This window comes from Puntigrus tetrazona, unplaced genomic scaffold (genome assembly GCF_018831695.1).
Source record: "Puntigrus tetrazona isolate hp1 unplaced genomic scaffold, ASM1883169v1 S000000397, whole genome shotgun sequence".
NCBI classification, from domain to species: Eukaryota; Metazoa; Chordata; class Actinopteri; order Cypriniformes; family Cyprinidae; genus Puntigrus; species Puntigrus tetrazona.
The window spans coordinates 549,683-575,000 of record NW_025048050.1 but is presented as its reverse complement, the minus strand read 5'-3'; the positions used below and the strand labels follow the sequence as shown (position 1 = coordinate 575,000).

At 35.1% G+C, this 25,318-nt stretch overlaps 1 protein-coding gene across 4 annotated transcripts in view; it reads right to left on the bottom strand.

The window, feature by feature from the left end:
- The window catches only part of pi4kaa (phosphatidylinositol 4-kinase, catalytic, alpha a), a 32,248-nt gene extending 7,936 nt beyond the window's left edge, over positions 1-24,312 (bottom strand). Inside the window, exons 1-43 of one of the 4 annotated variants that reach the window (XM_043231639.1) lie at positions 24,126-24,312; positions 22,735-22,851; positions 22,516-22,609; positions 22,340-22,428; positions 21,997-22,069; positions 20,835-21,097; positions 20,237-20,303; positions 19,968-20,119; positions 19,804-19,869; positions 19,623-19,719; positions 18,576-18,767; positions 18,396-18,496; positions 18,181-18,310; positions 17,681-17,810; positions 17,198-17,293; positions 16,846-17,029; positions 16,659-16,759; positions 15,498-15,666; positions 14,767-14,817; positions 14,220-14,328; positions 13,881-14,017; positions 12,563-12,741; positions 12,404-12,486; positions 11,940-12,010; positions 11,744-11,868; positions 11,504-11,585; positions 11,294-11,377; positions 10,594-10,683; positions 10,386-10,505; positions 9,738-9,830; positions 9,496-9,652; positions 9,227-9,354; positions 8,639-8,797; positions 8,326-8,477; positions 7,191-7,298; positions 6,579-6,799; positions 4,761-4,919; positions 3,552-3,631; positions 3,270-3,469; positions 2,016-2,106; positions 1,779-1,946; positions 962-1,015; positions 734-854 (exon numbers count right to left, since the gene is read on the bottom strand). In XM_043231639.1, the coding sequence (XP_043087574.1) occupies positions 734-854; positions 962-1,015; positions 1,779-1,946; positions 2,016-2,106; positions 3,270-3,469; positions 3,552-3,631; positions 4,761-4,919; positions 6,579-6,799; positions 7,191-7,298; positions 8,326-8,477; positions 8,639-8,797; positions 9,227-9,354; positions 9,496-9,652; positions 9,738-9,830; positions 10,386-10,505; positions 10,594-10,683; positions 11,294-11,377; positions 11,504-11,585; positions 11,744-11,868; positions 11,940-12,010; positions 12,404-12,486; positions 12,563-12,741; positions 13,881-14,017; positions 14,220-14,328; positions 14,767-14,817; positions 15,498-15,666; positions 16,659-16,759; positions 16,846-17,029; positions 17,198-17,293; positions 17,681-17,810; positions 18,181-18,310; positions 18,396-18,496; positions 18,576-18,767; positions 19,623-19,719; positions 19,804-19,869; positions 19,968-20,119; positions 20,237-20,303; positions 20,835-21,097; positions 21,997-22,069; positions 22,340-22,428; positions 22,516-22,609; positions 22,735-22,851; positions 24,126-24,221 (5,239 nt within the window). In that variant the 5' untranslated portion in view covers positions 24,222-24,312. The remainder of the gene's footprint in view (positions 1-733; positions 855-961; positions 1,016-1,778; positions 1,947-2,015; positions 2,107-3,269; positions 3,470-3,551; positions 3,632-4,760; positions 4,920-6,578; positions 6,800-7,190; positions 7,299-8,325; positions 8,478-8,638; positions 8,798-9,226; positions 9,355-9,495; positions 9,653-9,737; positions 9,831-10,385; positions 10,506-10,593; positions 10,684-11,293; positions 11,378-11,503; positions 11,586-11,743; positions 11,869-11,939; positions 12,011-12,403; positions 12,487-12,562; positions 12,742-13,880; positions 14,018-14,219; positions 14,329-14,766; positions 14,818-15,497; positions 15,667-16,658; positions 16,760-16,845; positions 17,030-17,197; positions 17,294-17,680; positions 17,811-18,180; positions 18,311-18,395; positions 18,497-18,575; positions 18,768-19,622; positions 19,720-19,803; positions 19,870-19,967; positions 20,120-20,236; positions 20,304-20,834; positions 21,098-21,996; positions 22,070-22,339; positions 22,429-22,515; positions 22,610-22,734; positions 22,852-24,125) is intronic. The other 3 variants (XM_043231641.1, XM_043231640.1, XM_043231642.1) reach the window with 3 other exon arrangements.
- Positions 24,313-25,318: the final 1,006 nt, after the last annotated feature.

Sequence of the window (25,318 nt, the reverse complement as noted above, 5' to 3'; positions counted from 1 at the left end):
TTACCTACAAGTGTGTGTTCTATGTGAATACGTTAAATGTAAGTTATTACTGCGATCAAAGCATCATTACTGCAGTCTTCGGCGTCACGTGATCCTTCAGAAATCGTTCCGATATGTTCATTCGATGTTTCATATTTCTGTGGAAACTAGTGTTGTCATGGTAACAACATTTCTGTGTTCGGTATCGTTACCACGGTTTACGGTACCAATTTCGGCACCAAAGCAAAACAGAAAAACAAGCTAAAATATTATTATTAATATTAATAATAATTATTAATATATTATTTTTATTAATAAAGTCACAAATTCTTTACTGATTTAAAACCGTGAGTTTTTCCACAAGTAATAAAATAAAAAAAAACATGAACATTTTTAAATGAATGAAATCTGATTTTTTTAGGTGATTTACTATTAAAATTAAAAATAAATATTGTGATTATTATTAAATATTGTATTAATTTTTCTTAAACAGTAGTGGCAGTAGTAGCTTATCACATATACATTATCCAAAATAATAGTAATATATTTCTGGCAGAATATATATTTTTTGACGGGGTGCCGTGAATATTTTAACATTTCTGTGTGTATATATTTGATGCTGGTTTTACCGAATGCACCTGAACATTATAAATGGCTTCACCGTCACTTTAATGCATCCCTGATAGAAAATGGAAAGTAACTACGAGCAAGCGGAAGCATTCGGACTGAATTGCGCAGGAGGAGGTTTACGTACGATCTTTCTGATGGCCTTCCTCGTCCAGATAGATGTTGGTCTTCATGTTCCAGATGAACTGATGAGCGAGGAGCTGGGACTTCTGTGCGGCCCACAGGATGTACTCACGCACGTAACCCATCTGTCAAAAACGGCAGCAAAGACGTTAATACCAGCCCAGGGCTGCGCGAGTCAGATGTTGTGTTAAGAGAAAGGGTTCAGGAAAGGTCAGAGCTCGCTCTTCCTCACCTTGTCATACCGCAGCGCTTGAACGATTTGAGGAATGTAGAACAAAATGGCGTCCTGTGAGACAAACGCAAGTCAGAAATCACAGAAAAATAATGGACAAATTTTATTAAAAATATCAATGGAAAATGTTATAATGAATCTATTTTTGTTTTCTAGTTATATTAAGCTTTATTATATTTAATTGTTTATAAATTGCTATTAAATAGCTATTTGAAAGCATGACCATGGAAATAAAAAAAATAAATAAATATAGATTTATTTTTATTCATATATATTTTATTGGATAAAAACTGCAATTTTAATTTGCGATTGCAAATGCCAGATAATTCTTTTTACATTTTCCAAATTCATGCTTTTTATTTTGTAAATGTAATTTTAAATATTTTTATAAAATATTAAAATATTTATTTAAATTGATTTCAATTGATTCTCACTCCTAATTGAGGAGGGGGAAAACGAAAGCAAAACTTTGAACAGCTTGTGGGTTTTAGAGGCAGCACTAATAAATCGCAACGTTTCATTTTTCACTATATAACTACAGAAGAGTCAAGTTTTAAATAGGAAAAATATCAAAACTCTCTGGTCATTTTTAAAACTCGATGCTACCGGTCTCATAGGATTCAATGATCTATGCTAAGCTATGCTAAAAGCGCTATCGCCAGACCCGGAGATCGGCTGAACGGATAAAAAAAAAACTCAACTTATTAACTCTGGGGGAAGTTGAAGAATGAGCCCATTTCCAAAAAAAAGTGGAGTTTATCTTCAAGAATGGTTGAGGCAAAGACGGAGACGACAGCACCGCCCTGCTGGTACGTACCGGCGGGAAGGAGCGCAGGACTTTGACTCCATACTGAGCTGTGAGAGGATGAGGAGGGTACATGCTGGAGAAGTACGACAGGCCCGTGGGAGGATCTGCAGGAGCCCAGCACAGGATGTGGCTCAGCTCTGGAGAATCAGCGTCAATGGTGTGCCACGTCACCAGGAACTATGGGGCGAGAGCGATTTTTAGCAAGCTGAGGTACATAACGTCCTGTTGAGGTAAAACGGCTCGAACCTTCACTGCCTCCGGCACGTCGCTGACAGCACCGGGATCCAGTCGAACCAGACGGGTCACTTCAGCAACAATGGCATCTGCGTTTTTGAATCTACAAAGCAAGCAAAGAGGTCATGCGGCGACATCAAAACACGAGCTTTGTGACAAAACCTCAGTACTGAACTGAAATCCCATTCAGCTACTAGAAGCAAGAATGCATTAGTGAGAACACAAATAATAAGTCGAGTCAATAGCCAAATAAAAATGTGTAAAAACGAACTAAGTTGCACTTTTGAAAGTGTCGGTGTGCTTTTGAATACAATACGCACAAAAACAAAATGAATTAAAGCAGTATTTCAAATTTGTATACATAGGTAAAATTGTCTGCCATTCATTTAAAGGAACAGTTCACCCAAAAATAAAAAATTCTGTCAACATTTACTAACACAAGGGAAGATAGTTTGAAGAAAGTTTGCACCCAGGCTGTTTTGGGTCACCATTGACTTCCACAGTATCTTTTTCCTACGTTGGGTGTCAATGCTGACCCAAAACAGCCTGATTGCAAACATTCTTCAAAATATCTTCCTTTGTGTTCTGCAGAACAAAGAAATTCATACAGGTTTGGAACTACTTAAGGGCAAGTAAATGATGACAGAATTTTCATTTTTGGAAGCTATTCCTTTAAGATAACTATTTCAAACACTTAAAATAAGTATTTTTCACTGAACTTACACATTGTAAAACAACTAGCTAAAGCGGCCTTAAAATTGTCTAAAAAGGTAGAAAAGCCGAATACGCTTAGTCATTTTTATTATTCTTTCATTAATGATTCTCATAGAATTTTTTATTAACATTATATTAAATGATTCTAGATTTATTATTGATGTCTTTACCTCAACAGAGTGGAAAAAAGTATTTTAAAAACAATTTCTATGCGTTATAAATAAAATTTTTGAATAAAATATGTAATAAAATAATAATAAATAAAATTACAGTTAATAATATATAATATAATATAATATAATATAATATAATATAATATAATATAATATAATATAATATAATATATTTTTCCATATAAGAATTCTGTTTGAGAAAAATGTGCATTATTGTCATTTAAAAAAACATCACTGGAAAAAAAAAAAAAGTCTTAATGCTTCATCTCAACTCAAATATTTTTTTCCTTAATTGGACACAGTGGATTCTGGGTCTTCCTTTTGCACAAAGGACACATGGCTGAAAAACCACTAAAGGGTGGACAGCTCATTACAGTACCTTGCTGGAAGCTGCATGGCGAGATACGGAGCGATACTCCAGGCCAGGTTGACGTTGTCCTTCCACTGTTTCTCACTCAGGTTGATGTACTTGGATCTCCAGTTGGAGATGCTGGTCTCTACCGACTGCTCTGTGGCGATGGCCAGCTCCTGTGTTGATAGCGGGTTGTACCAAGTGGTCAGTCTCTCGATCTCACTGGCCTGTAAAGAAAGAGATGCTCAAGACACAGGAGTGTATTTGTTTGACAGGAAGCAGGCAGATGGAAAAAAAAACAGTCCCTACCAGTAAGGCTAACAGTAATGTCCTGCGCTTCATGTAGTACTTGTGCAACTGGGTGCCTCTGTTGCTCTTTTTGGACATGCCTATAGTAAAAGAAAACAACAGAAGACATGGTAACAGCTGCATGAGGACTAAACATTAAACATTAAAAAATGCTGGCTTATGTAATAATTTAACTAATCTAGCTGCTTAACAAGTAGAGCTGGCTGTGAACTCTCTTATTTTTGAATCTTATTATAGTTTTTACTCTATTTTATTTTATTATATTTATTTTATATTTTATTATACCATATTTCAATATTTTATATTTTTTATTATATTTTATATAATTATAAAATATAATTATATTTTATTTTAATTGATTTTATTATTATTATTATTATTATTTAATTTAATTTAATTTTTTTTTTTTTCCATTTCGTTCCATTTTACCAGGAAGGTCCTGTTAAGATACAATATTTATTTTTGACCAGGAAGTCCTGGTCAAAAATACACTGTTCTATTTAAACACTTTTAACATAGTTTAAAAGTAGTTTTTCCTTTCATGTTTTTTCATTTTCATTTAAAATTACAATTAACAAAAATGACTGTTTTTGTCAAATCTTATCACTTAAACAGCACAACTAAACACAAATACTGCCTTGGCAATAGCTGAAATATAATAAACTTAATATGTTAATATTTTATTTAGTTTCAGTTTGTTTTTGTTTTTTTTTAGCTATATCAAGCTCTATAATATTCTATTAAATAGAAATTGCTATTTGTGTGTAAGAGAACAAAAACAAACACGTATGAATTTACTGGAAATAAAAAGTTAAATCCCCGAAAGAATATAGTTATTGGAATTATTAAAGTTTTTGTATTTTAAATTAATCAGGGTGAGTATTTAATCTCAGTTGATTGTAGATCAGACTAGAGCAAAACTGCTTTACATTAAGCACAATGTAATTAATTGCTTTTTAAACTTTAATTTGGTTTAAAAACTTTAAGTTGGTTTTTGGTTTCTTTGCAAATTTTAAAACGCAGTGCAAGATGCTAAAAAAAACCCAAACACGCTACCGGTTTACTCGGAAAGCACTCATCTCTCGGCTAATTCAGCTCCGGCTCTTAACACGCAGGGAGATCTCTGCATTAGCAGACGCACACGGACTAAACAGATGAAACCATTAAAAGGAATCGGGGTCGAAGAGCTGTGGTGTGTTTGAGTGATACCTGATTTCTTGGAGGTGGTGGACATCCCGCTGGACAGGGGGTAGGTGTTAATCCAGCCCTGAGCGCTCTGCTGGCGGGAACCCACGGTCATGTCCATGTTGTTCCTCGGGTCGGCGGCATTCATCACAGACAGACTGTTCAGGGACGGATCCTGGTTGTCTGCGAGAGGAAGCTTTGTTAAGCGAAGGGTTTTGCAGAACCTCATTCTCCTCTCTGGTACCTACGCTATCGGAGCGGTTCTCATGAAGAGCCCAAAATCAAAAGCGTGAAGAAAATGAATCCAGTTTATTATTTATTATTCTACTGCATTATGACAATGCTTTCAGGACATTTTCACACTTGACCAAAAATGTCATTACTGTAATGCGTCACGATTATTTTTCTTATTTTTATTACATGAATGCATTTCGTGAGACTTTTATTTAATAATATTCTAGACATTATTAGGCTATTTATATGACTTGGATTAAATAAAGAAGTAAATAAATATATACGTATATATCATAATACAACACATATAATTATAATAGATATATATATATATATATATTAATTTGTATTATGTATTTTACATTATGTGCACATAAAGTAATTAAGATTAAGAAGAATAATGATAAAGTAAAATAAGGATTATATGTCATACCTGATGAAGGTGTGAAAGGTTCTAGTTTAGCATGCATTACTTTATTTTAATATATTTACAGTTAAACCCTACTATTTAATTTTTTTATTAATCATAATTTATCACAGTCAATTACTCTGATTAATGCAATAAAATTTTAAAACGATTGACAGCACTAAAAAAAAAAAAAAAAAATATATATATATATATATATATATATATATATATATATATATATATATATATATATATATATCTATCTATCTATCTATCTATCTATCTATATATATATATATATATATATATATATATATATATATATATATATATATATATATATATATATATATATATATATATACACACATACACAAATAAATGATACAGATCTTTATCTTTTTTGCACATAAAGTAATTAATTGAAATTCATTATTTTTGGGGGAAAATGTCATGAAAAAAACTATAATGTAACAAATAAATTAAATAATAATAATAATAATAATAATAATAATAATACTATTCCCTCATGAAAAAAATAAACAAAAAAAACATTTTCATATTTTTTTTTTATGATTTAGGGGTAAAATATGACCTGACTGGTTCCTGACTGGTTCCTGAGATTCACTCATTATTTATAAACGAATGCTCTTCTTTTACCCCCTTTCCAACTTTCTCCTTTTACTATTTTGTTCCATCATTCCAGCACTTTTTCTCCTTCCCCTTTCCCATTAGCTTCAATGAATTATTAACACACTGCATCCGAGAAAGAGAAGCCTTGCAAATTATACACTCGACGAGTAAATACCAAGCGAAGCATCTGATTTGTGGTGCTGTCTGGCGATGTAGCACATCACACGATGGAGAGGCTTTAAGGGGCGAATGAAGTCTCAATTAGTTCTCTGATATTGAAATGATCATGCATTTTACATGAGAGCGCTAATGTTCTGATGAGATCATGTTTTCTACAATGGAGAGAGAAGGGTGGTGGCGGTTCAGGCGGGGAGAGATGGGACGGACGCATTTGTCAATTTGCGCTTCGGCGACAAATTGAGAAATTCGGCCGCCCGGATGATTGCCGTGCATTTTTTTTTTTTTCTTTTAAGTACAGGTTTCAAATTTGCGGGCATGCAAATTTGAACCGCATAAACATGCTCCTGCTGCACTGTAGTTGCACAGTCGTAGCAAGAGGGGCTTACTTAATATCGATATCGGAGAAGTGCTGGAAACGATAAGCGATCCGAAAATCCCGGCAGATAGGGAGCTTTGAGGGGGATTGGCGCCAAGCTCACCAGGTGGCACGAGCTGACTAGCAGCTAGGTACTTCTTATCGGAGAGGATGTTGGCGTAGAAGCGAATCATGATGCTGATGTCCTCGCGTAGACGCTTGTCTCCTTGGGTGGGGAACTTCGCTGCCACGCTGAGACAAAAAACAAAACACAAAAGAATAGACTCATTTCGGTTACTAAGGGCACGGGCTGGAAGTAAAGGGGTCATATGATGTTGCAAAAAAACATTTTGTGTATTTGGTGTAATGCAATGCGTTTATGGGGTAAAAAAAAAAAAAAAAAAAAAAAAAAAAAAATATATATATATATATATATATATATATATATATATATATATATATATATATATATATATATATATATATATATATATATATATAATATATAATATACATATATATATATATATATATTTCACATGCTGTAGATTCATGCTTCACAACGCTCCAAAGAGAAAGGAAAACTGGAAAAATCGCATCGTATGACCCCTTTTATGACCCTGTTATTAAAAATGCACGGTACCTGAAATAATCGAAGGCGGTGGAGTAAATCTTTTCACGCAGGACGTTACGGATGGTGGCGTTGGTCACGACGTCAGAATGCAGGAGGGCTAGTCCAAGGGTCAACAACCTGAATGCAGAAAAACGTTAAAATTGTACGGTTTTCTTCTTGGTTACTGTAGTCTACTAAACGTAAAATTAAACCTAAATCCACAGAAAATATGAATGGTAAATGATAACATTTTACAATATGGTGCCATTTGTTAACATTAAAGTATTAACTAACTTGAACAAATCATATTTATTACACTATTTATTAATCTTTGTGAGAAATTAAAATACAGTCGTTCATTGTTAGTTTACGTTAGCTCATTAACTAACGTTAACAAGCACAGCTTGCGATTTTAATAATGCATTAGTAAATTCTGAAATTAACTTTAGCTAAGATTAATAAATGCTGTAGAATTATTGCTCATTCTTAGTTAATGTTTACTGATGTTGTTAACCAATGCTAATTAAACTTGTTAAATGTTACCCATTCAATTAAATAAAATATAAAGATATGCATTTTATACGGCTAGTTTCCAAATTAATATCCCTTATTTTCACTTTGACTCAATATACTAAAATAACATTATAATAATAAAAAATATTAAAAAACAAACAAACACAATAACTAATAAAAATGTTGGAAAGAACAATAAAATAATAAAATATAAAAATATTTTTTCTCTCTATATTAATATAAAAATTGATAGTGAATTAACTACCAAACTGTGACCAACTACGATAAAAAAGGATGTGTAGGGCTAAATAAATGCTACTAAATTGCAAAATCTTTACAAATAACAAACAATAGCATTTCGTGAAAATGTCCATAATTGCCATCAAAAATAAAAACGGCAAAAATTGCCGTAAAAAAAGATCTTAAATTGTCTTATTGTCCCTCTTCTGGTTTAGGGGTGAAACGTGACCTGGAAGTGTTTTTGACCATTTCCTTGTGTTTCACAGAGTAAGTGGTTGCAAATTTCCCTTTTCTTTTGTTTAACAGAAAAAAACAGTATTTTTAGTTGAGCAGAAACGGCATGTTTGGCTTCAATAACCGCTACCTACATCTTTGAAAAAGGTAATTTTCACAAAGCGGCCTTCTCGCTAACCTGAAGCGCGGCCCGATGGCTGCCACGTGGCGGTTCAGGCTGCTTTTTGGACCGCCGACATTAAGAGAAAGAGACCTCTGCAGAAGACTGCCGAAAATCTCCACCTGATCCGCACTGCTGTACTTGGCGATCTCGAACCGCTGGACCAGAAACTAGACAAAAAGAAAAACTTAGAATGAATACAACATTTCTGTAGCAACGTGAAGCTTTGTTGATGCCCGAGAACAACCCTCGTCGCAACAGAGACGTTTGAGATGTGCGTCATGAGGAGTTTTGGACGGCTACGCCCCAAAACAAGGTAACAGGAAGTAACCTCGATCCAGATGTAGTGGGGCGTGACGTCGGGCGGGCAGGGGACGGGCTGGCTTTCCTCTGACGCTGCAAGAGGATCCGCCTCCACCTGGGCGTCCGAAAACAGCCCCATCTTCAGCTCGACGGTCATCTGCCACGCACCTGCCATCTCCCGCATGAACTGAGGAGAACAGAGGAGAAATTCATCGGAAACTACCGGAAAACCTGCATAACAAAGGTTTTTAGGCGTTAAACGCAATACATCGCATCCAGTTTTTGTTTACATAAAATGTGTATATGCATTATTTTAAACGTATATATTTAAGAAAAATATGTTTATGTATTAAATATATTTATATGCGACATAAAATAATAATGTGAATATATAAATTGTAATACTTTCAAACTGTATACACGGGATGTGTGCGTATTTATATAAAGATAATACACATGCATATATAATTTATACTAAAACTTTTATTTTGGATACGATTCGACGCTTGACAGCACTATTTATCATTTAATTTGGGTTTTTGAGAGGGAGTAAGAATATATTATACGCGATATATCGGCGTTACGACAGCTTCACATATACACGCGTGCATCTTACCGGGACTTCAACGCCCGTCCTTGCTGCCAGAAGCCATTCCCAGCAGGCAATAGCCGTTTCCATGCCGTTCTCGGTAAACATCTTCAGTGGAGACCAGCACAGATGATGCAGCAGCTGAGGGTCCCATTCTACACAACAAACACGACATCAAATCAAACCTACAGCTGACGGTGGCCTTATTGATCTTCTTATCTGCAATGAGTCAAATTCAGCTTGATTCGTGGTGTGTTTCAGCGCTTCGTTATGAAGCTCGCAATGAAGTAACATGCCTTTGGAGCTGATCAGCAATGCCGCCATTTTGAACATGGCTTCAGTGAAAGCTTCCGGCTGGCCTCCGTCCAGAGCTTCATTCATCTGCCGAATCATCAGCTTATTTAGATCCGACGTGCTCCGCGTGGCCTCGGAGAAATGGATCATGCCTGCCACCTGCATACGAGACACGTGATGGGATATAACGCTGAGCTCCTTTCATAAAATACCCAGCAGCCTCTGCTTCATTGTTCAGCATTACCTCCCCAGCATAGCGGTTTCTCAGGTTGAGGGAGGCCATGAAGTTCGAGTAGTCTTTCTTCACACATGCTGGTCTCTCTGTGAGCTGAGTGGTCTGTATCGGGGATATTACAATTAACAAAAAGCATAAATAATATATATTTCTGTTAGCGTAAATGTATATTTTATTTCAGCTAGTTGCAAATAAACTAATTCAATTAAATACTACAAAAAAAAAAACTATGCATTTATTTTCTAGTTGCAAATAAAACAAAATAATAACTCTAAAATATAAAAAATATATATTGAGCAAATAAACAGTAAGCCGATAAAATTAAATATTTTTTTGAATTATTTTAAATATTTTTTTTTAATTTAAGCTAGTCGCCAAGGCAAATTTTCAAAATTTCCTTTAATTACAAACATAAAAAATACCTTAGAAAATATATAATGATAATAAAAATAAACAACTAATCATAATTAATATAAAAATGGAAATATAGTTAAAAATATTGAAAAACTGCATCTCAAAAATACCTAAATAACACTAGTCTGAAATGACAAAGAACTTATTTTTCATAAAATGTCCCGATTGCTTATCATCGCTAAGAAACAAGTCACTGTCTCCCTTCAGCATGAACTAAAGGTCAACAGAAGCTGGTCATCTTACACCCAGACTTGTGCTCTGACGGTTGTATCCAGCGAAGTGCAGGATGCTCTCAGTAGCCATAGCCAGACCCGTGTGCTGAGACAGACCCGACACCCAGTTCTGATGCTTATTCAGGTACTCCTGTGGAAAATACACTGACGATGTTGCAAACGGTTGCGGTGGACATTGGAGAAGTTAAACATCTATAGCTTTTCACGGAAGGCCGAACCTGTAGGTGAGATTTGGTGACCGATGGCGCCCATTTCATGGCCTCTTTTAAAATTTCTCCACAGCGGGCAGCGAAGTCTTTCACTATGCTCTACACATGACATATGAAATCCCAAACATATCATTCACACATACGCAATACTCAGGTTTTTTTTTTTTTAAATAGGAAGCTAAATTCATCATACATATGCTTTTTTTATATTCCAGTCAAAAAAGTTAAACTAATACTTTTTTTACAGTAAGTAAAATACAAAAAAAAAGAGAAATAGGAACATGCATTTATATAAAACAAATATATGCATATTTTAAACGTGGTGTTATAACACTGAACAAAATTATACATTTTTTAATATAAATTAGTATAATATTTAATTTAATATTAAATATATATATATATATATATATATATATATATATATATATATATATTAATATAATATATATATATATATATATATATATATATATATATATAATATATATATATAATTTATCAAATATATATATATATATATATATATATATATATATATATATAATATTTGCATATATATATATATATATATATGATTAAATTAAGTACTAATTTATCAAAATGTACCAAAATATTTAATATCAATTATAATATTTGCAAGTATAAAGATAAAGTTCCAGTGATTTTAGTAAGTGGAGCAAAAAAAGAATAAGTCAAGTAAATGTACCTCTCTGGCCGCGTATGTATCCGGCACTGTGATGCGATACGGGGTGTCCGGTATGTCATAATACGGCTGGTCTTTGTGGATGTCCTGAAGAGCATTTTAAGATTTTAAAATCAATAATGTGTCACAAGCATCTCCTGTAACAAAACCCTCGACATCTCCGTACGAGGAAACGCATATTAACTTGATCTGAGCAAAGGAAGAGGCACTTACAGCGCTGAGCGAAAGAGACAGGGTCTGTAATATATCCAGCATGGTCCTCAGGACACGACCGCTCCACAACAAGTGCGGAAAGCTAGACGGAAAACCAGGAGACACGGCTGCATTGAGCGTCCAGTGGGAAGGAAATCAAGCGAGTCCACTTTTGCTACTGTTTGTCTGACAGTAACAACATATCTACAGAAACGACATCTTTTGAATCACTTCCTGTGATCGTAATGGTGAAGGACCTACGTCTCAGCGAGTCCTGACAGATATTTGTCGGCCACTCGGCGGATTCTCTTGTGAATGTGGTTGAAGTTGACCAACAGGAACTGAGCGTGGTTTTCTAACTCCTCCTCGTGAGCTTTGGTCTTTTCCTAGGAGGAGAGACGCGTAATATTAGAGGACAGTGACAATGGCTATGGCTATGGCGAGATTTTTAATTTACCTTGTCAGCCATCATCTGAAGAAACACGTCGAAGACCTTGTCGCCCACGGCAATGACACACTGCATCATTCCTGAGACAAGGAACACAAATCACAGCACACCTGTCAAATAATCATCTATCGATTCTACGCTTGCTAAACCAGCCTTGCTAACTATAGGTGAAAAGCGCAGATATCCAACTTCACCCAGGTGATTCATTTTGTATCGCAAGTTGTGTTTGAAGCTGCAAATCAATGTTTAAATAACTGAAAATTGCAAAGATTTCCAAAACAAATCTTAACGTTGGCTAAATGTCTTGAATCCGTGAATACTGTAATAGGCAGAAGAAAACGTATTTTCATCATGTTTTTAAATTATATGGAAAAGACGTTGCGATCAAGCTATGCTTCTGAAAATAGCTTAGAGTACAACGTGTGTGTAAAGTGTGGTGCTGGTGTAAAGGAGGAAACCGTTCATTTTCCCACCTGATTTATCCTTCTGAATTGCTCGGTCCTCAAAATATCGAAACATCACTTGAAATCGGTCAGAATCCAGCGAGCGCAACACCCTGAGGAGATACAAGCAGCCGTGTTCAAACAAAGAGACGCACCAGCCTAAAAACAGGCCGGCACGCACTCACGTACCTCATGTATTCCAGCCGGTAGACGGACAGCAGGTAGGTGGACATGGCAAAGTCCAGTTTATTGATGAGCGCAGCCACCTCCGGCGGAGGATCCAGCAGGTTAATGATGGTGCCTCTCAAGTCGTTCAGCTCAGCCTGGCAACGCAACACAACACGCTCAGTTCTGTTCACAAGGTGAAACTGGGGAAATTTGGACATTTTCAATAACGTTATGTATTTTCCTGTACATCAAACAGAACAGTCTTAATGTGGAAGCCCATTTCCGCCACAGGAATGAGCAAAAGAGTAAAAGTATTTGTGACCGTACGCTTTTTTTTTTTGGAAATGGGCTCATTCTCCAACTCCCCCAGAGTTAATAAGTCGAGTTTCACCGTTTTTGAATCTATTCAACCGATCCCCAGCATAGCTTTAGCATAGCTTAGCATAGATCACTGAAGCCAATTAGACCAGTAGCATCGCATAAAAAAATGTTTTCCTATTTAAACTTAAGCCAACAATGAGCCAACTGCAGTTTGACTTAGATTCATTGGAATAAACTTTATTTTTGAAAACTGTTATAACTGTTATATATATATATATATATATATATATATATATATATATATATATATATATATATATATATATATATTTAAATATTAATTAAATAATAAGAATAATTAATAATCAAAAAGATGCTGATTTGTCATCTCCACAGTACAGTGGATACAGCACAGAGAGAAATGCATCTTTACTATCGATTACATAATCAGAGAGTACTCGTTTAGAGTAGATACTTCAAGCTTTCTGTAAGACACAAGTCTCATTTTCGTGAGGCAAGCAGTCTAGAAGCTGAGTTTTTGCCCCCGAACATTTTAGTTGACTAAAGCTCTTTTTTTCGACCAATCGGCTATTAGGGGGCAGCCCTAATATAAACGTAATGTAGTATGAAAAAGGTCAGCTTGCTAAACTTGCCACAAAAAGTCAAAACGGAGTTATTTGTTATTCTGCGGCGGAACCCAAAAAAATGGAACTGCAAAATTTAAATTCAAAATTCTGTGAAAAAAAAAAAAAGGTCAGATTTGCAATAAATGCGCATTTGTGAGCTCTAAATTCAGAATTGGAAGAGAAAAAAAAATCTCATACTTGGATAAAAAGTAGCAAGTATCATTTTAGTTTTTTTATTCGATGGAGGAAACGGGCTTCCATATGATAATGACACGATTTGTTTCATAATAGATCAAATTTTGCCATTATTTTCCTGTTTATCGCTGTGAAGCTGCTGTGAAATTCTCTGTATTGTATGCAAGCGCAAAAAGTTCGAACTGATCGATCCGTACCGAAGTGACCGTATCGTTCTTCAGGGCAGAGTTATACTGCAGTTCTGAGCGCAGCGGTTCTCCGCTTGGGAACGTCAGCAGCGGGGATTTAGTTGCGATCTCACACACTCCCTCGTACCATTCCTCCGGCCACAAACCTGGATATGAAAAAAATCAGTCAATATTCAGACCTACAAATTGGATGTCTTATGCTAACCTTTTATTTAATATTGGGTTATTTTTAACACAGAAATAGTAGCAGAGCTGCCTTTTCTCATCTATTATTTTAATGGCAGTCTTTTTCAACCATACGAAAATAAACAGCTACAAATATGTTGATATATAAGTGAACTATCTGACCTGAGCCCTCCACAGCGAAGCCCATCACCACCGAATATAGCCAGAAATCTCTGAATAGCTTCTGCAGTCTCGGTTTGGCCTCTTTTATGGGGGGCAAACGTTTGGTCAGCTATTTAAAAAAACAGACAGATGGGTTTGACCCAAAATATGAGCGGAAATGTATGCGTGTAGAGCAAAACAGAGTCAAATAAAGCGTGCTAATCTTTATTTGTTCACACCAAAACAACGATTTAGCTATTTCTACCTAAACGTCCTAATCTTGCATTTATTAATAAAAAATACAGTAAAAACATTTAAATTTAGAAATATTATTTCCTGTTTTCATATACTTTATTATGTCGTTTATTCCCATTATGACAAATTTATGGCAGCAAAAAAACTAAAATAACTTTATTGTTACGTAGCTACAGGATTTTTTGCAGACCTGGTAATAAAATGTAAAAATGTGTGGAGCACAGTAAAGAAAAAAAGTAAAACATTACACGTTTCTTAATCATGAAACGAATGCTGACAGATCAGAGTTTGTGTCACATTTGCATTCTCTTACCACAGCAATGACAGGAATGAGAACTCCTAAATTACCAGCGCTGCTCGACGCCTGAGGGAGAAAAAAACCAAAAAACCTAAGAAACATACAAAAGTGGAAACGCTCCATTTGTGTCTCTGGAGCTCAAAATTGGTTACCAAACAATATTTTTATGCCAAAAATCATTAGGACATCAACTTATTTTTAGATTAGTAACATGCATCGTAAGAACTTCATCAAGACAACTTTGAAAGTTCCTCAGATTGCAGATGTTCAAAGCTGTATTTCAGCCAAATATTGTCCTATCCTACACAAAAGCTGTCACTGGGGCGGTACCTTTTCAAAAAGTACATGTTTGTACCTGAAGGGTCCACTCTGGTAACTTAAAAGTACATATTAGTACTTAAAAAGTCTATATATTTAACCTAATAGGTACAAAAGTGTACCTTTTGAAAGGGTACCGCCCCAGCTTTTGTACCTTTATTGCTAAGAGTGTAACAAACATTATTAATCAGTGGAAAGCTTATATATTTCAGATCATGTATAGATCTCAATTTCCAAAAATGACCCTTTATAACCAGGTTTATCGTCCAGGTTCACATTTTAGCTCAATTTTTCACCCGTGAATGCAGACCACACCGCACTTCCACTTTAATCATTATACAACATTATCAAAGGCTCGTTTAATGAACGCTAGATGTGCTGTACGCTGCATGCTTGTCCTACAGTACTTTATTGTGAAGGTTGGGTACCTTGAGGGCCGGGCCCTTCTCACTGGCTCTTTCGCTGGCCCGTTTCCCCTCCAGCCCCAGCTGCACAAACAGCTCCAGCAGATTCACCAGCAGCTCATCCACCATCTGCTCGGTCTGCAGGTTCGCTGCGATGTTGGCCAGAGCGTTGATCACGGCCAGAGAACAGTGTCTGCAAAACCACAACAAAACTGGGCTAACTGACGAGATAAAGATGCAACTGATGAAATTAATCTTTCCTGCTCATATATATATATATATATATATATATATATATATATATATATATATATATATATACATATACATAAATATATATACATATACATAAATATATATACATATACACATATACATATACACATATATATATATACATATACATATACACACATACATATACACACATATATATATATATATATATTTTTTTTTTTCATGTGTATGCAGTGTATAACAAAGTCATATTTTAAAAAAAAATTATGTTTTATAAGAAGTCATTTTACTGTTCACTAAGGCTGCATTTATTTAAACATTGTTTAAAATATTCAGTTTTTATAGTTTGTATTCATATATAATTTTACATTTCATATTACATTTATATTACTTTTATTCAAAGAGATTATTATAAAAGACAAAAATATGGATAACAGAATAATATATCACTGTGATGACACCTTTTCACCAAAATTTTCAGTAGTCATAAAATAATATATTAAAACTATATATTATAGTTATTTTAGCCTTAAGCGAGCATAAACGACTACTTAAAAGAAATAAATAATTTAACTTAATAAATACAAAATATTATTATTATTATTATATTTAATATTATTTGTTTGGTTTATTTTCTAAATTATGTATATTAAAAATCTATAGTATTATTGTTTAAAATAATAATAATAATATTATTATTTTTATTATTATTTCAGGTTTTATTATTATTTTATTCATTATTATTTGCCATTTTTTGTTGCTGACAATGATCACTTGGCAACTTAAAAATTATTTTAAAAATGATGTGACATTTCCAAGCGAAAATAACATTCCGAATAATAAAGGACAGAGCTCGACTTTTGACTTTTTTCTCCTTCCACACGCACTTGCTAAAATCAGCAGAAAGGACAAGTAGTCAAGCCTGAAAGCTCCACAGTAAACCCTCACCGGTATCCGTGATCCTTGTAGTCTTTGGTGGAGTAAACCATGGAGCTGGCCTTCACACTAATCTGCTGGAACAAGTTCCAGACTTCCTGATAAATGTATTGCTGCGCGAGACAAACAGAGCGAAGACGTTAGCACCGGCGGGCCGATCAAAACAGCCCTGTGACAGAAGACGGAAGCGTTGGCGTACGTTTCCTGTGATGACCATACAGCCCAGCTGATCTATGATGAGGACGTCCAGCTGAGACGGAGGCTGGCAGAACTTCTGCTGCAGGATCTGTAAGATGGGCTCCATCACGCGGGGAGTGTCTCTCAGAGCCACGGCGATGTGCCCCAGAGCTCGAATGGTGTGATCGGGGATGAGGTGGGCGTCTCTGCGCGAGAAAAAGGGACACGAAGAACGCTTAAGGGAACAGAGGAATAACAGCACGCCTGATTTTCTTATATTCCACTTGAGAGATAAGAACGGAAGGCTATTTAACGACCAATAATATTTCGTCTTGCATCTTGGTGTGCTTTATAGTCAGATTTCAATAACGTACTTGTCATTTTCCTGCGAGATGTAAAGACGGTTGGAAAGACTGGCTAGGAAAGCCTCAACGATGACCGAGTCCATGGACAAGCCTGCTTTTAAACACCTGGAATAACAAAAAAAAATGTCTCTTATTAGTGGCCAGTAACTGTATGAAAAATCATATAGACTGTGCAAGTTATGGCACGTACTTCTACTAAGCACTAAACACTGACCACTCTGATGATTATGTACTACCCTTCAAAAGATGTTTTTGAAATAAGTCTCTTTTGTTGTAATATTAGCTGTATGGATATACTTTAAAATGAAAAAAAGCAAAGCTGAATTTTCATCATCATTACTTAGTTTTCCATGTCACACGATCCTTTAGAAATCATTCAAAATAAATACTATGATTATTTCGTATATATATATATTATAGGAATGATATGAGGTTTAGAACCTGCATATATTGTCATCTGAAAATATTTCCATAGGAATGAATGAGGTTCACCTGCATATATTGTCAATGGAAATGTCTCTGAGCTGCTCGTACATGGACGGCTGGCTCTTCTTACTGGAGTGAGAGCTGAAGGTGGACTGGGAATGTTCGTTGGTCACATGGATCTTGATCTCTCCTGTTCCTGTTTGGTGGGAAATACTTACACGGTTTCAAACGCTTTCAGGAATAGTTCACCCAAAAATTTGAGATATGAGATGTAGAGGGGTTTGTTTCTTCAATGGGTGCCGTCAGATAGAGTCGAAAAAAAGCTGATAAAAACACCGGTGACGGACTGGACTGGAGCGGTGCGGATTACTGTGACCTTTTTAAATCAGCTTTTTTCGACTCATTCTGACGGCACCCATTCGCTACAGAAGAGCCACTTTTTCTGCAAATCTGTTCTGGTGAAGAAACAAACTCATCTACGTCTCGAGTGGCCCAAGCAGGTATGAATACACAGAAAATATACAGCATAAATGTAGATCAGAGATATCAAGGGGGGGGGATCTCACCTGTGGTGTACTGACTGTGGTATTTGTAGAGCTTCACCAGCACAGGAGAAGGTACCACCAAGAAATCTCTTAGAGACATGGTGACTGAATGAGCCACCACAGGGAAACGCTCACACAGCCGTCCGAGACCCTGTTTCAGGAGATCATAAATCTTGTATTTTATTCCTAACGTTCAAAAGAAATGATCTCGGTGCATTTTGACGCTCTGGACGCACCTGTAAGCAGCAGATGAGCAGAGGCATGTGAGCGATGATGACCTTACTCGACGTCTTGGACTGCAGCTTTTCGGACAGCTTTGTGCAGAGGTTTTCCGCACCTGGAAGAAACCACCCGATGAATGAACGGTTTAGAGGAGTCACAGGACACGTGATCCCAGAATCCTCTGCGAGCCTCACCCTGCTCCTCTGTGACGGCCCACACCATGAGGTCCACGCAGGCGGCGTTGGCCTGGCAGCGCAGTTTGAGCGGGTTCAGCTCGCTGTGAAGATACTCCACGTCATGCAGGATCCTCTGCAGCTCAGACTGACTGCTGCTGAACTGCTCCAGAACAAAGTCGTGAACCTCCTTCACGAACGACACCTGCAGGTCTGTGCGCATCAAGCCATAACAGTTACTGAAAGTCTGATGTTAAACAACTGTGTAAAATTTGGGGGCTTATCGAGTATAGAATATATACAAAAATATATTTTCTTTTTATTTATTTTTCCTAAACTTTCTATTCCAATTATCTAACTATTTCAACCTTTTTTTTCTACTAAATATTTTAATTTGATTGTATTTATTTGTTGTTATAATGTAAGATATAACTCAATAATGATAATTAGAATAGCAAATAGTTTTTAATACATTTTAGTTTATTTCTGTTTGCTGTATAGCTAGTTGCTATATTATACATAAAATAGAAAATAATACAATTATTACTCTTATTAGTATTAATAATAATAGTAAAAACAATGGTAAAATTATTATTATAAAATTATTATTACCACAACATTTTTTTGGTTTTATTTGTGATAAATCATATACATTTGTGGTTTATTATATAGCAGATTAAGAATATTTTTAATGGCACAAAGATTATATATATATATATATATATATATATATATATATATATATATATATATATATATATATATTTATTTATTTATTTTTATTATTATTATTATTATTATTAAGACAAATGTAAGCATTAACTATAGAAAACAAATATACTTAAATTTAAATCATCATGTAAAATTTTGATTTCATAATAATAATAAAAAATAATACAAATTAATAGCAATAAAAGGATGTTTTTTATTTTATTCACAATAAATTATAATTTATTTTATTTAGTCATTTATTAAAATACATGTAATAGAATAATGACATCGTTTTGTGAACACCACTTAATTGTTTTTAAAATTGAATTCATATATCGCATGCTATTAACAATTTACCTTTCATGTAGTATAAAGTGTCCCTCAGCATTTTAAAGATGGCCACATACAGAGGATCACTGAATGTCTTGTAGAACAGATTAACGGACGCGTTGACCTGTAAGAGAAAGCAAACGTCCAGAAATCACCAGACTGTCTTTTGAACAGAACAAAGCAGAAGCATCCAAATCAAAGCAGCCACCTCCAGAACTTCCACCATAATCTGATCCAGTGTCTTCATAAAGGATTCTGACACAAACTGCTCGACCTATCCAAGCAGAGAAGGGAAACGGCAAAAACTTCAAAAGAGCGAACAAAAATGCATCGCGTAATACACTACAAAACTGAAAAGCGTTAGAGACCGACCATTTGCAGAAGCTGTCTCAGTAAATCCAGGGGTACGTCGAACCCGTTGCTGCTGCTGCCGGTGAAGAGCGGCGAGACGGAGAAGCTGGAGCTGATGGTGGAGAAATAGTAGTCGGGGTCCACGGCGCTGCCGTCCGGCAGATACGAGCCAGCTGGGGCGCGAGAAGAAAAACGGGTCCCATCAAAACTACACGGCGTTTCTGGACATCCTGTCTACCGAACTAAAAACACTGTCTAGTGAGCAACACTAATACTCTTTTTAAAGTTACCTTCAAAATAAGGGGCAGAAGGGTCAGCAGGAGAACTGGGAGGAAGTCCGGCGCGTTCTGGACTGGCCTACAAAACAAAACAAAAAAAAAAAGAGGTCGTTATTAACAAAAAGCGCAAATTCAACAAACGCCAAATCGTATAATCTAGTATTATAGTTTTGTATTTAAATAGTTCATTAGTCTATTAGTTCCTTCAACCAAACTTGCTTTTTTAAGTACTGCTTTATTACCGTTTTATATCAAAAGTGCGCGTGCTAATAGAGTGCCGCTGCACGTTTCTAAATGATAGCTTTCTGCGGGTTTTTGTGAAGGTAAATTACTTTTTGAAGACGATTTAAGGAACGAATGGAAGCGGACGCAAAGAAATTAATCCGAATGAAGCGAGTTTATGATTAAGCAAAACATTTTTTTGTTTTACTCTCATCATCATCATCTCTAGTAAACGTATGGAGATCTAAGGATGCTAGGAGATTATTAACGTGCATATAACTGCATATTAACGCGACTTTATGAATTTAAAAGGTTCTGCTCCGGTTGGTCGCTCCGCTCTCGTTTTAAAGACGCGGCCGCCCTCTGCTGGAGGGAGGAGAGAACGCACCTGTTGTGAGATGCTGGACACGCTGCTGGTTTTGCGGCGCAGCGTGTCGCTCTGGCAGACGGTGAGGAGAGAGCTGGGCAGGATGGAGCGGAAATCGTTAAAGGATCGCCGCCGGGTCACTTCCGCCCCGTCTCCTGCGCCCAAGGGCTGGGGACAGACCCGTGGGAAGAGTTTGGACAGCAGCGGCTCCTCTGTGTTGCTGTAGCGGCCGAAGGCTCGCACCACGCCGAGCAGACAGGGCACTGTGTATTTACACAGGTATTCTGGGTGGGAAAATCAGAAGAGAGTGTTTATTTATTCATTTAGATTGAGTTCGACTAAACGTGGACGCTCTTATTTTCTTATTTGTGACCCTGGAGCACAAAAGCAGTGATCGGTAGCACGGGTATATTTGTAGCAAAATTCAGGGATAAAAATGATCCAGAAATCATCCCATGAAGATATTTTGTACCGTAAAATATATCAAAACTTCATTTCCAATGAGTAATATGCATGGCTAAGAACTTCATATGCGATTTTTTTCAATATTCAGATTATTTTCGAGGTGCATGGTGACATTTATGATATATTAAAATATAGATAATAGAATTCTACATTTTTATTATTTATACACTACCAGTTTAATGTTTTTGAAAGTCTCTACCAAGGCTGAATTTAGTTGATCAAAAACACATTAAAAACAGTAATTTTGTCAAATATTATTACAATTTGAAATAACTGTTTTCTATTTGAATTGAATGACTTTCTATTTGAATTATTATTAAATCAAGTTTCAGCATCGTTACTGCAGTCTTCAGTGTCAGAAGATCCAGAAATAATCCTATTATGCTGATTTGATGCTTAATTTATTATTGATCCATAATATTAATATTATTATTATTATTATCATCATTGTTGTTGTTGTTGTTATTATTAAAATGATTTTTAAAAGGATTATAAATATTTTAAAAAATTTGTTAAATATATTTAAATAAATTACGTGTATAAATTATAGCCATACAAAAATAAGTTATAATACATTTTCAATTTAAATTATACTTTTAAGCTGCATTCGATTTTTTGAAAAACATTTAACCAATTAAAGAATTCAATCTAGATCATTTCTGGCCTGTCTTACATTATGAAAGCTATGAAGTATTCAGGGTGAGGAGAAAACACTGACCTTTATCTTGGCCGTCGATGTTCTGACATGTTTCCTGAAGCACCTGCACGAGGTTCATCACGGCCTCCAGAATCTGAAAGACATTTGAAAGGAAGCTAAATATATCAGTGCTTGCTTTTTTATTTTCCCTGCAAGAGACGTTCCCTGTTGTATTCCCAGACGCTATTAGCTCAGCTAGTGACAGAATACAACCTATTGTTTTAGTTAAGAGAAATCAAAAATGACATCTCTATATACAATCATCTCATCAGTGGTGAGAAATTAAAACTTCTCTTTTTAAACACAATAAAGATGACAACAACAAGAGGTCTACACGCAGATTCACTCAGGTTAGAAAAAACACCTGGATTCTCATGGACTCGTCCATCTGAGCGACGTCCGAGAGCACGGTCACCAAGCAGAACGAGAAATTCTCCGCAACGGGAAGCGTTTCTGAAAAAAAAAAACGCCAAGGGCGAAGAACGCGTGAGATCAAGAACAGCCCGGGGACGCCATCGCGAAACGGGGCCGGAAACGTACCTCGTCCTTTCCTCTCGGAGCTCTCCTCGATCCATTGCACCCTGGGTAATCCCTTCAGCAAACCCAACAAGTACGGGACGATCGCATCCTTGTGCTGCAGGAGCAAAGAAACATTTTTATTGCAAAGCACTCCGCCACTCCTTATGCTATAGCAATGCTAGATTCATTACTCCTTCAATCGATGACGCTAAGGAGAGCGAGCGAGATAAAAGAGGGTACCTGCAGCTCGGACTCTACCAGGAAGATCCCGAGAGCGATCACAGCATCTCTCCTCCGCTCATCCAGCTGGAAAACACCACGGATGTCCACGGGACACATGCATTGTAGCTTCTGGACCTATATCACACGGAGCGTCTTCATTACTCAGAAGCATCATTCATTGCATTTGCATAAATGACTAATCGTGCACTTTGTGCGTATATTACATACTGTTAGCCAAAACTACATAAGTAATAAACGGACAAAAGGGCATAAAATTAATACAAGCTAAAATAAAACGAAAAGCAATAATAAAAGCCCATTCAAAATACTAAATAAAAATGATAATAACATAAATAATGCTAAAATGAAACCAGACACCGGTCAGTAATACAACGGGTGCACACAGATCATACAGAGGTTATCATTACGTACAGAAGTTCACCAAAGCGTAAGGAAGTTTATAACGTACTTCCCTTTAAAACAGACTACTTTTCCCAAGTGCAAACGTGTACACTTCGACATTATAATTTATTAGCATTTTAAATAATTTCTTCTGTTGCAATAAGGATCAAGCAATGTCTAGTAGCCAAAAAGATCTTACAAAACCAGCATACACAGAGTATTTAAGACACCAGCGTGTCTTAAAGTCACGGTTTTAATGGGAGCACCTTTGCAAATATTTACTACAGCTCAGAAAATATTTTGCGCTCGGAGTCTTAACGACTTTTCTGTAGAGATCCGCCCGTGAAACACCTGTTTTTCACGTCCTGTCAGACATTGATAACAAAACAGCAGTGTGATGTGCCAGGGTTAATGCACATTTTACATCTTTGAGCTATAAATAAGCATAAAAAGAGCATATACTAAAACATCAGCCAACACAGAAATAAATGCATAAGTCAACAGTTGACTTATAATGCGAAATACTATATAAATATGTTTTATTTTTTGTTTTGAATGATCTAAAATATTACTGTATATTACTATTAAGTATTATTATTATTATATTGATAGCTTTATGCTGTCACTGATTTGTTTCATATAACTGTATTGTATGTGCAACGGATCAGTAAGCATTTAAAATAAGCAACGATGTGCGTGATAATTATATTTAACTTTAGTTTTAACGTATTATATGGATGATTACACGTGGGTATTGATTAATAACTTACTTAAATGTCTATCCAACCCTTAAATGGGGGCTTGATGAGAATGAACGTAAAACTAGCAAAGCAACGACCGTATAAAGCAATGTCAGTCGATTTGAATGGCTGGTCCTTAACATTTGGATATACATGTTCATAAGGGTCCTATAAAAAGCGAGGACATCAGATGTTTGATTCAACTTCTATTTGTTTTGGTTGCGTTAGCTGTTAGCTTCGGATGCTAATAGGAAGTGGAACTCTCACCTTGTCAAGCGGAGCGGGCCGATGAGCAGCGAGAGAGCGCGCGAGAGACAGAACCGTATTAAAATAAAAACCTCGCGACGTCCCTTTCAAAGACATTATTCATTTAATATTAAAACAAACAAATATGTACATCTTAAAATGAAATGTTCGTCAAGTGACAGCAGTTGAGAGCCGCGACTACGGAAAGCCGGAGCGCACATTTTACAAGGTCACCGTATACGCGCTGCAGCATTTACGCGTTCGCTTTTTTTTTCTTCTTTTTTTTTGCTTCTCTGCTGAATAATATGCAACAATACTCCTTAGCTTCAGATAAATATAATTCACCTACAGTAGGACTGGCTACTGTCTTTTGAATAAATGAAAATAAATCAAATGTTATATATAGTCCTATAACTATATACACTATAACTATATATATATATATATATATATATATATATGTATATATATATATATATATATATATATATATATATATATATATACATAGTTTTGCAAAGTTGTACAGTTTGGTCAGATTTTATTTAACGTTCTCATTTTGTAACTGTAATGGACCTTTTTCTGTTTTAAAGGTGTCTGACTACTAAAAAAGGAACGTAAGAAATATAATTTAATTAATTTGTGTTTCTAGCTAGCTAAATAATAATTTAAAAATAAAATTAAAACTAAGATGTCTTTATTACTCTTTCTTTCTTTAGAGTTGATCAAGTGTATAGAAATATACTATCTAAAATTATTAAAGCGGTCAAAAATACAGGCCATCTCAATTCTATATTCACATATCTTTCTTAAGTAGTATATTTATTACCTTTTAAAACCTTTTTCTAATTATTTTATTTTTCAATATGTCCTATTGTCTGCTTTTAAATTCACTATATATATATATATATATATATATATATATATATATATATATATATATATATATATATATATATATATATATATATATATATATATATATATATATATATTATTTATATTATATATATATATATATATATATATATTATTTATATATATATATATATATATATATATATATATATATATATATATATGAAATATATATATTTCACCTTAATAATAGGCCTGAAAAAAGACACATTTTGAATAATTTTTATTTCAATCAACTTAAATATTTAACTAAATATTATTAATTTACATGATTATTTTTGTTATTTAATTAATTT